The sequence below is a fragment of the Diorhabda sublineata genome, chromosome 2 (assembly GCF_026230105.1).
Source record: "Diorhabda sublineata isolate icDioSubl1.1 chromosome 2, icDioSubl1.1, whole genome shotgun sequence".
Taxonomy (NCBI): Eukaryota; Metazoa; Arthropoda; class Insecta; order Coleoptera; family Chrysomelidae; genus Diorhabda; species Diorhabda sublineata.
In genome coordinates this window covers 25,344,364-25,356,964 of record NC_079475.1, presented here as the reverse complement: position 1 = coordinate 25,356,964, position 12,601 = coordinate 25,344,364, and the positions used below count along the sequence as shown (strand labels likewise).

Sequence of the window (12,601 nt, the reverse complement as noted above, 5' to 3'; positions counted from 1 at the left end):
GTGTGACGGGTGAACTTAGTGTAGTGGAAACTATAAAAGATGGTGGGTGGCTCCGTCTATTATAATTGGGTAACCGAACTATTGCTCTGGATGTTTTTGGAAGACAAATTAGCTGTAACTACAATGTTCTGGAATATGGCAAAAGCATGTATAAGAGAGATGCTTACAATAGAGCAGTTGAATATTGAGTTATGTTGCAAACGATTCAAGTAATTTGGGGAAAGTGATGTCTAAAGTAAAATGATTGCTACTAAGTTATTACTATTTAGTAGTGATTAGTAAAATGTTATGATGTTTCAAGTGCAAAATTAACTTGTATAATGTTATGTTCAAAGGATTACGGTATTTGTGTTGTTATTGTGATGTAAAGAAAAACATTCGAAATAATTAACATAAATATATTTATTCACACAACATCTTAGCTCACATTTTTTAAATTACGATGGTCACAACGTTTAGTTTAATTCACCGCTCGCCCAATAGTAAAAAAGTGAGTAATTTACTAAATTTCTAAAGATCTTTTAGTTTCCGGTAAAATTTGCTGCATAAGGGAATCTGAACGTAGCTGCACAGGAATAATGGTGAATCTTCTCTTCTTTAATATTTTCTCTTATGAATGTGAAGAAAGTTTTGCGCCAAATTTTTCAAAATATTATTCACATATTTTTTTAACACTTAAACTGAAAAATGATGGGCTTTCCAAAATCACACATTCTAAAAAAAGATCCGTCTATTACTACCATAAGGGAATGGTTCGTTAGGTTATTGAGCCGCAAGTTTCGGCCGAATTTATTGAAGAATTCAGTAAAATGATTAGGCATTGATACATTTTTGATTAAGAACACGATTTCTCCTCTCCTATAAATTATTGTTTTGTTTCTTAAATTCTTTGGACTAATAGAAATTGATAAATCAAATAAGATATGAGAAGATGAAGATGCTGCTAAACTGAGACGAAATCGTTCTGCAGCTGCAGAAAAAACTCAAGAAACTTATTTTTTGATCTTTGATTTTCAGTAAAAACTGTTCCGTATATGAGAATGGCGAGGAATTCAAACATTTTATATATTTCGAATAATTTTACTGATTTTCAGCTTGTTGTAAATTTATTTGTCTTCACTTTTATTTTTTGGTCGAAGTTAACCCAACTATTGAGAGAAATTATTAAATTATACCACCACTTTTAATACCCATGTGCAAATACATTTTACCGCATTCACATTACATCTACATCTACAGTTTAGAAAAGTAGAAGAGTATAATGAAAAAATATTTTTTTTTTCAGTCTGCTTTAAGAGTCTCACTACTTTCTTGAAAATTCTAGCCTATGAGTCAGTTCATAAACACTAAATAAGAGTTTATAGACTGCATATTTCATTTGATTGAAAACTATGATTAATAATGTTGTATTGTATTTTAACAAATTGACAATAACTGTATGTACAGTTTGGCAAATACAGAAGTGAATGTCGAGAAACGTACGACAGGCACGAAGTTAAAATAAGAAAGTATTCGGATAACAAAGATGGTTATACGCTTAATGAATTAGTACGGAAAATAATCAAAGTAGTAAATTCTGTTCCCCACAATAAAATAGACAATAGTAGGCAAGTATAGTGGCCTGATGGACCGTACTAATCCCTACTACCATCATATAGTAACGCGCATTGATGGGCGTGGCTATGTCACATTAATTCCTGTATTTGTCAAAGTATACCAGTATACGTTGAAAATTCCTAATACTCTCATACACTTCATATGTGTAGTAAATTGTACATCTTTAAAATAGATTGGAGAATATATAGTTCATGTCGATTATATACCCAGCAGATAACATCTCTGACTAAACCAGGTTCAATGAAGTCCCAAACAATCCAATACGGCTTCAAAATATTTATTCGTTTGAATCTAAAAGATATTTTAGAAGCCGTAGAAATTGGTTTAATATCAATTTATCATTAAAAACGTAAATTAACTAAATTAATTAGAGAAATGCCTCTCAAGGTAGACGTTCGAATTCGTCACTACACTGTAGTTCACTTCTAACTATGGTAAATGATTTTTGGATTCTTTAACAAGAATCAATAACTATTTTATAATAAAAAAATCAGAAATGATCAGAAAGTTGACTGTTGGTGAATGAACTGCAAAACAGAAAGAATGCATCTCCACTGGTTGACATTCGTTCTGATAGATGTTTTGCTACTACCCCATTCCTGAGGAGAAGAGGAGTGGCAGTTTGAGGAATGCATAAAAAACTCATTCCAACTTTACCTACTGGTGGTGTTCTCGCGTTAGATAATGCGTCTTATTACAATGAACTACCTTCATAATCCAAATAACTGAATTTTTTCATTACTTAAAACCAAAATTATAAATATATGAAATTAATTTAAAAAAGTTCAATAGAGACTAGCCAGTTTGGCCGGACATTTGGGTGGAAATGCCGGACACAATTATTTCAATATTTGCTGATTATTGCAAAGAATTTTTTAAATATTTCCTCAGTATAAATGAAGTTGTTTAATTAAATACTTTTGCACCAAATTCATTGTGAGAAAGCATTGGTTATTAAATTGTTAAATATTAGGAGGCCATGTAAATAGTTTCAGCTCAATTCATTAATCATCAAATATCATTTTTAATAAATTAATGTAATTAATGTGAAAAATAATTCTGGCCAATAAGGGTATTTTTAAAATAGCACGAAGATTATGAATTATGACTTTAATTGTAGTATTAAAATTGTTAGTTATGGATTATATTGAATAAAATAGAATAAACAAAATAAATTTGAAATTTTTATCATCATTTTTGAAATGTTGTGAGATGAGTAAAGGTTTTCTGATCAAGGTTATCTGCACTCTTATTGATTTTGAAAGAACTATTAACACATTTTTCTGTTGTTTTTTCAAGTTTAAGGAGCTTATTTGGAACGATTTTGATAATCGCACTCGAATCATTTGAAATATACAGTCTGTTATATTTGACTATTTTTTTGCACATAAATACAAAAAGGAATGTAAACCCATTTTCACACAGATTTTACTCTGGTGAAAATCAATTTAACGTTCACGATATTTGTATAAGCTGATCGGTATACCTATATGACATGTATAATCACACTAATATTAGCTTGAAAGAGTTCTTTGATTAAAAATGTTTGATCAGAATCACGATCATGAAACGAATAGCTTTATTTATGATACACTCTATAACTTATGACTATTCAATACACTTTTTTCATTAAATTTATCAACTATTAGATAGGCGATCGATTGGATAACACTTTGAAATAAAGATGAATTTCTCGTCAGTTTTTTATTTGTCTTTTACGAATGTGATTTAATAAATATTGTATATGTTAGCATAAATAACGATTCCTTTTGGATCTCACAATACAATGAAAAATTTGTGCGAGCAGATAAACAGCAACTTACCCAATATAGTATACAATGAACTTACATAAAGTTTTTAGCCTGGAGATTTGTTACATATTTATTACAAATATAATATATACAAATCTCCAGGCTAAAAAATGTCAGACTCAAATTTTTATGTTTTTGAAAGCTTTACGTTTTGGTAGAACTTTAGCTTGAGAGACAAATTCAGATCTTCGCCTTATAAAAATTATCTCGAGAAAATGTAGCATCAGATGCTTGATCAATGCAGCGACTTTTTTTACCATGTACAATTTTGGGTGAAGAGCGAAGCATTTCCTTTTGTTTTGCACCAGTATTTTCGATATAACATGACAGTGACAGTATGTCTTGATTGATTCATTCAAAATCGAACTTCAAAAACTGTCTGTTTGGTGTTTGAATTAGTTTGAAAATACCAACTGCCATTAGAGATTTGTGGTTATTAAAGTTTGAAATGTTAATCTTAGGAAATTTATATCAAAATAATTGAAGATAAATCAAGCAAGCAGTTGGTCATGTTTCAATTCAAGATGGTAGTTCCTATGTCAGTCATTTAATAAAAATATTACCTTGAACTTGAAGGGATACTTAGAGAATTATTATATTTCAAGATAATAGATTATTTTGAAAAAATTTCATATTTAGTGTTTGTACATCATTATAAGAATAACAAGTAACTGCATTACAGAAATTGTAGAGACAGAATATTTAGTATCTCAAAAAAGTTTTGAAAATTGTTTTCTCAATCTTATATATTAAAAAAATTGATGATTTCCATTCCGAGTCCGTTCAGGCGTTCTACCCAACCGATTTGCTTAATTTTTTTTTTGTATTGATGCACAGATCAGCATCAACCATCGGATTTCATCTAATTTTCGCCATTCTCAAGTTATACTCAAATGCGATTTCTCCCTGTACATTACTTATGGGAGTTTTTCACATACACACGTTCTATCCTCAATATCTCAGGTTCTATTCAAGATAGAGACTTCGTTTTGGTTTAAGAACACTCGCTGAAACACCTTCTTTCTTTTGAGTTTTTAAACACTTGAATCGGTTGAGTTGGAGAGGAGCTAGGCGCGGACATTCAATGTGGAGTTATGGATTTTTGTAGGTTTTTGGCAATTCTTCTACATTCAAAGATCTATATCTCAGGTTCTAATATAGCTACAGAGTTCGTTCTTTTCTATTATAATGATTTCTGATACTTATTTAATGAATTCGATGCGAGCGAAGCCGAGGGTAAAAGCTAGTTACTTTTTATTTGTTCCACAAAATTAAATTAAGAGATAAAATTTCGTTTACACATTTTTGCCCTTGATTTTGCATAGTATACGAGTACAAATCAATTACGAATTGAGATTTCTTAAGTTTCCTATTAAAATTTATATATTGAATCATCGGTTGATTGTAATAAGAACTCTCTTAAGCCAATTGGACATAAATTACAACATTAAATCAATATCAACTACAGTCACCACATTTACCACTGTTGCGCCTATACAAGTAGAAATTAGAAGAGGAATACACATAGAGGAATGTTGGGCATTTGGTAATAATTGTTGTAGGTTGAACAATGACTATTTAGCCTGGATATATCTTGCTCCAAGTTTCATCACCAAGTTGGTTATTTTAAGCAAATTCTAATTAATATTCTTCTAGCAAGTCTCTGATGGAAACTTTAGTTCTGGTATTGAAGTTTAATAAACAAGACGCAATGAGACAAATACTAAAAACTTGCTGGATCTTTGAAAAAATTTAATATCTATTTCTAGTGACATATTACTCAAAAGTTGCTTGTATAAAAATAAACTTCTATTGTTTTTTTAGGTTAGTTCCCACAAAAATAAAGATGTTTTACTTAAAAATTTTATTTTTGAAATTTTGTTTGTGTATTTATATCTATTCTGTTATGCAAAGTACAAAGAATAGTTATAAAAGTAAAATCTCGAATTATTACCATTTTCTTTTTGTTTTCGTGTTGAATATTCTATTCACTAGTTATTTCTGAAAAAAGCCACAATGTTACTAATTGCGCCACTTTGTTACTTCTCTTGATACTTGAATGTACATAATTTCTAATATATTTCTTAGTACGAATATGTTCTTGAAGTAGGCGACTTTTAATCGGTTTTTGAATTAGGAGAGGTTAACCCTAATTTGAAATTGAAAATTTATGTTGGGAATTTGGTAATGCAGTATTCAATTCTAATATATTATCTCATAATTTACAATACTACAGGCCTTTGAGGCCCCTTACTTATTTTTCTTTTCTCATCGGTCCTCAACTCATTTCACGTTTCCTCTCCACAGGTTGCGATTTTGTACTTTTGCGCTTCAATTTTGCAAAGCTATTTCCCGACATCCTTTTATTATGCTCAATCCATTTCACTGTTTGGGTTTTTATGTATCTTGTTATTGATTGGTATTTATACAAATCCTTCAGTTCTTCGTTAGTTCTTCTTCATAGTCCTTCACTTGTTTCCCCCCAAAATTTCCCTCAACACCTTTCTATCCCATACAACCAGTTTTGTTTCTTCACTCATTGTTACAACCCATGTTTCACCACCGAACGTAACTGTTGGTCGTATTATTGTTCGGTATATTCTAATTTTGGCTGGTCTCCTTTCATTTTATCAATTTACTTAATGATCCCACGGATTTAGTTCCCAGGTATTTGAATTCACAAACTTCTTCTATATTATATTTCTTGTCCTTTTCCGTTTTAATCTCTATGTATTCAACCCATAATTTTTTGCAGCCTCTTCTATTTCATAGAGTGCTCTTTCAATTTCTCAGGTTATTCTGGTTATTAAAGCTTAATCGTCTGCATATGCAATTGTCTACTGTATATAGGGACCATTGAGCCATGTCCTTTTTATCTTGCTATCTCGTGAAATTTTTTCCCAGACCATATTAAAAGCCACTGTTGATAATGGATCTCCTTGTTTTTTTCAACCCTAAATTTAACTGATACAATTCCATCAGGCGTTACTCCACTGTATGAGTGTCACCTTGACTAACTAACAATTTTTTTCGGGATTCTTAGTAGATTAAAGGCAGCATACAGATAATTTCTATCTAGTGTGTCATAAGCCTGTTGAAAATCTATAAACATACTTTGAATGCCCAGATTTTGCTCATAGCTTTCATCCATGATCGTCTTAATGGTATATATCTGATCTGTTGTTGGTCTTCCTTTCTTGATACCTCTTTCTTGATACCTCCTTCACTGGTATTCGCCGACTATCTCGTTGACTCTGTTTCCCACAACTTTAGCCAAAATTTTGTACACCACATAAAGAAGTGATATCTCTCTATAATAGAATTCCATTATAAGGGATATCACGCTCCCTGTGCCCTGCTGTCTGTTCTAAGATTTCTTTATCAATTTGTTCCTGTATGAGATCCTCATTTTCTTTTTCGTTTCCTATATCTTCTTCCGGTTCCGATTCCTTGAATAAAATTTCGTTCTTAAATTGTAAAGCAGTTTTGTTTCTGTATAACCATATTCAAATATGCTGATGCACAAACTTCGTCGCTGGTGGTGAAAGTGTTATTATAGCTTTAAACAGAAAGAAATTTGAAGATTTAATTTATTTATAACGTTTTTTTGTTACCGAACGTAAAATGTTGAGTCATTGTGAGAAAAATTGCCAATATGACAAATAAAATCATAGAAATTAATGTTTTTTTGAACAAACCATTTGCATATTTAATTGAAACTATTTTTGATTTGTTTTCTCTCCCGAAATTTCATCAATATTTTTGTATAAATGTAGAGTTTACTAGTGCATTACTAGAAATTATTAATGCTTTTACACGAAACCGCCTCAAATTAAAAAATACCATTTTGTGAGGATGTAACATTACCTACTTTTCAAAGCACGTTATCTCTTTCCTACAGGATATAACATTGAGAGAATAGTTGCAAATAATTCATTAAAATATTTTTTGTCACATAAATTAATCAACATTTCAAAATGTTTGTTGTATAGATCGTAATAAATTCACATGTATCCTATTTACTGTTACTATAAATATAATTTTTATCTATAAAATATTTGATAATATGGCTATATAGTCATTTCCAAATACATTTGGACCACTTTGGGGGAGCTAGGACGTTATACTAGAAATTCAAGGTAAACAACAATATTTGACGATTTTTCTTAATATTAGTGATTGATTAATGAGGTGATTGGTATGATGAAACATCATAATAGGAAGTAACACGTATTAATAGTTACAATACAATAATCCGTGAAAAGCTAAGTATGTAAATCCAAACAGTCGAGAAATTATGAAAATTAATTATAAAATTTATGTACCATCTGGTACGGCTAGTGTATTAGCGCTGTAGTGCTAGAGAAATTTTAAAAAAATCAAGAATCGAATCACGCTTTGCACTATTATTCTTCATCCGGGACACACGAACGTGTTCTACGCCATGACATACGATGACCTATGTTAGTACCGGCGTGCTAAAACAATCGCGTGATGGAACTGAAGAAGTTTTTGTACAACGAAACGCTCAATACGATGGTTAGGTTACGAGTTAGTTTGTTAGGGCGGTTTGAACCAAATAACAATATGCTAGAATAGAGTGTGTTGATTGCAGTATGGTTGTTTTCAACTTAATGAATACCAAGAAATTTTGTAATTGTTCGAACGAAAAAAGTAAAGTCGTTACTGGAAGTGTTAAATCTGCTTTTTTGGAAATTGGAGCATTGCAAATTTTCTTCAAGGACAATATAAGTAAAGTGTAGTATAGACCTTGGTAAATACATAAATAGTGCTTGGTGATTCTTATTTATCTCCTGTATCAATCTATAAGTTCAGGACGGACGTCGATAAAACCTTCTGAATAGTATGTTTTCTTTTGGAAAAATTTCAGACCATCTAAATTTGTTAATCACGGTTTGCTACTGTAAATATTGGTATATTGGTACTTACCAATCTTCAATTAGATATATCTCAATTTTTTTAATCAATTTTTTAATTTTTTAAATAAAATATTTAAAACATACGTCAACTTGAATAAGTATTAAAATTACCGGTACTACCTTCTTGATGATGATACCATAGTTAGGCATTACCGTGGTTTTTCTATATTATTTCACGAGTGTAATAATCAAACTTGATTGCAGTTATTATAATAATTAAAAATTAATAAAAAATTATGCATACATAAGAGCTGACTGCTTTTTCTCCATATTTGGATTTACTGCTTAGCTTACATTATGATTATAATTATCTACTGTTGATCGAAAACCGCATTAAATTTAATCAAAAATAAACATATATTCAGTGCCTAAAAATTTTTATAAATTAATATTAAGAGACAAAATTAATGGATCTTACAGAAATTCAAAAATTTTTCATCCAATTTCATATAAGATGTGTATTATCGTTGAAATCCTTTTTTTTACTATTATTTTCTGATTTTTAATTAGAGTCTAAACTTGATACAGACTGATAATTAATTAACGCTCTTATGTAATTTTCTAAAAACTATAGAACTGATGTTTTTTTATTTTGAATCCTATTGGGTACAAAAATGTCATACTGTGAATAACCCTGTAACCCAATAACTACTAAATTTAATTTTGATCAAATTGAAATTGGTTGATTAAAAGAAATCTTTATTGATATAGAAAATTTGTTAAACAATGCTTCGAATGAGCGAAACATTTAGTTCTACAGCATGGATAATAATTGTGCTCATTCTTTTAAAAACATACGAAATTTCAACTTGAACAGAATCAGCATAATATCGAAATCAATCTAAATAGATATGACGAAAATTTCAATTCAATTTACTCATTTTATTTATGACAGCCGATTATTGCCTATAATGATTGTACATCTGTGTGAAACCAATTTAATACTCTAACATCTTTTCCCCTTTTCCATTTTTCCTTTTTTAAGCGGTTTACCGCGGGAGAGAAGTGGGAACTGCTCTTGCACGGTTCTTCAGATCCCTTCACGAGAGAATATATATTACAAAAAATGCTATTATTCGCCGTCTAGGAGCGTCTAGGAGCAGGAGAAACGACGAAGCCGTAGCCCACGATACACACATGCATTTATTATATGTGTATCGTGCCATAGCACAAGAAACGACGCGACGCCGACGTTCCTATGGTTGTAAATATGCTGGCGTTGAGAGACTTCGGTAAATAACCCGAACAACTGCATCCTTTTAAGATACAGTTAGTACACAAATTGAAAGAAAATAATTTTATATACGATGTTCAAGCGTCCTGGCAAATTTAATAATATTTTCCTCTCGGACGAAGCAACTCGTACGTAAATGGGCATGTCAAAAAACAAAATTGAAGATTTTGGAGCGGTGAAAACCATAAATTAAAATATCAAAGACTTTTGCTTTCTACAAAAGTGACGGCTTAGACGCCAATATCTTTAAAGGGATAAAAGGTCCGTAATTTTGAAAATACGTAGAATATGTGGAAATGTTTTTTTTTTCGACCGCAGTTTCATCATTTTGATGGTAATAACAATAAAACAGCAATATAGTGGATAGTTTAGGCTAAAGAAATGTTTACAAACAAATTGGTCTCGTGTAGAGAAGATATTCTATGGCCTGGCAGTTCGGAACTGTCTCTAGCTGATTTTTTTATGGATTTTCCTTAAAAGTTAGACTGTAGCTTTTCATTAGAATGTTACAATTTACAGGAATATTCTAAGTATGATACTTTTTTTTTGTTGAATCATAACGCTGTGATTTTTACTACTCTTATTAGGATTGTAAACAAACATGAAACATAAAACTCCTTTGTTTGCAATAGATATCCACTAGTTAGAAATCTTATTTTTTGTTTAATAACTCTAGGGGAAACAGATTTAGACGTGTATTAGTCATAAATGTTACCGATTTCTAAATACAAATTTGGTTAAATATTTAAAATTCATTTTAAAAAGATTATTAAACATCAAGATTTAGATGTAAAATGATTATCAATATTTATTTATACAGACAAATTTTAAATAGAAACAATCATTGTATCCAGTTCTCTAAATATTTAATATATTATTCTTCTAGTTGAGCATTTAATGCTGTTATTGATAATGGAGGAATTATGAAACAAGATCAATAATATTGGTAGTAATAAAACAAATTCTATTAATTTTTGACATTGTAGTAAACAAAAACTAACCAATGTGCAGCCACCGTGTATTTAGTCCCTTTTTGCATAATCCTTTATAATATTTTTAAATAAACTTAATCGATGTGTGTTGTTGTTGAGGGTCTCTTAATCAATTGTTCTTTGCTTACTTAGGAAATCACACAAATTATAATTTATCCAAATTAGTTCAAGCTCATTATAATCTGATGAAGATGCTGAAATTTCATTAGTATGCGAATAAATGTAATAGCGTAGACCAAGATTCTGGATTCATATATTAACCACACGAGAAAAACTAGTTAAGAGTTTCTTCATCATCATTTCCAGATTTACTTAACGACGAAGAAAATTTTTTCACTTTTGTGAGCTATTACCATTTGAAAAGCGGGACGTAAATTATGTTGTCTCATGGATCATACAGGTCAAAATATTTCCTCAACATGTCTATTGAAATTTCGTCAAATAGCTCTGCAATTTGAACCTGAATTTAAAATATTTTCGGAATGTTCGGCAGTTTTGCCCCCTTCGGCATTCTCTGTCGAAGCATTACATCACTGCCTACGATGCCGCCGTTGAGGCTTGGAACCATTTATTGGCATAACAGTGGGACTTTAATAATACATTTAAATACAAGTACATCAAAAAATGCCGACCGTTCTTTTCCGATCCGACCGAGCGGAGTCGATTCAGTGCACGTCCTGTCCTGCTTAAGGCAGACGATTATACAGTTAGCGCTTTAGTGAAAAAATTGTTCATAAACTAAATGTATGAGAAACAACAACAACGACAAAAAGTACTGATTTTAGTTTAATTGTAAAACCAAAGGCATTTTTCTTAAAATAAAAATGTTTCCTGTCAAATTTGGATTGGCGAAATCGATTAGTGCACTTTAATTGAAAAAATAATGGATCATTTTCGGGGAAAAATAGATTTTAATAATATCCCCACAATTAAGAAACTCGGTATTTTCTCGTCGAGGGATTCATAACTAGAAGATCACGCAAAATTCTTGGTATATTCTATTTTCGAATTGCTGTCTGTGTAGTGGGGTCATATCGTCTAAAAATACCACCATCATTCCCACTATTTGTATTTTTAATTATTTAAGTACTGAAAAGAAAAATTGCAGAATTTACACACAGCAACAAATGTGTTTTTCTTTCAGTTACTGTAGAAAACATTATAATTGAAAAGTATCGAAATTTTTTTCAAATAAATTAGAACTTCCTCACTTTAACACTAATTATTTGATAAATAAATACGAAAAATTTAGATCTCAATCTGAATACAACATATTAAAACGTCAGAAATTATTTAACAAAACTTAATCATAATTAGAAGGATGATACTTGTGGGGATGGTAGAAACTTTTAGGTTATATAAGAAAGTTCTACTACCACGTAAAAGCACCCTGTCTCATCTAAACTTATCCCACGGTGGTTATAACATTTGAGCAAAGTCGCCAGATTTCTTTACAATTTCTTGAAATAAGTTAACATAGAATTTAACTTAGTACCATAACGTATCGTATTACAAAGCATCCATCCTCCAATTATTCGTATGATTTAGATTGTCATTCTTGTTTTGATTGAACAGGTTAAATAAACCAAATTATACTTTATTATCTCAAGTTGAAGTTTCCTTCGGTGTTACTTTCTTTAAAACAATAGTGAAAGTAAAAGAATGAGCAGGAGATGATTGCGGGGAAGGTGATGAAGAACTGATGGTAACAGTTGGAGGTGGGATGGGTTGATGTTTTGGAGATGGTGATACAGATATTGTAGGCGGGGGAGCGGGCGCAACAGTGGCCTTATGTTAGTTGGAAGAATGCTTTCCGTCTGATGAAGCTAGTTCACTGGATTGGCTACTACTCAATGTCGTATTAGAGCCATATGGATCGGAGCTCTGAACTGACATTGAACGGCCTTGCGTCTGACGTCTTACCCGATTTGGAGAGAGTTTTCCAGGGTCGACACTTGTTGGGTCTGCCTGCAACATACAGTGCTTAACTATCTTGGAATAACATTC

General features: G+C 31.0%; 1 protein-coding gene across 5 annotated transcripts in view; it reads right to left on the bottom strand.

Moving 5' to 3' along the window:
* Positions 1 to 384: 384 nt before the first annotated feature.
* LOC130453329 (serine-enriched protein) overlaps positions 385 to 12,601 on the bottom strand; it is a 50,283-nt gene continuing 38,066 nt past the window's right edge. For 3 of the 5 annotated variants that reach the window (XM_056792999.1, XM_056793000.1, XM_056792998.1), the window contains exon 9: positions 385 to 12,562. In XM_056792999.1, the coding sequence (XP_056648977.1) occupies positions 12,389 to 12,562 (174 nt within the window). In that variant the 3' untranslated portion in view covers positions 385 to 12,388. The remainder of the gene's footprint in view (positions 12,563 to 12,601) is intronic. The other 2 variants (XM_056793002.1, XM_056793003.1) reach the window with 2 other exon arrangements.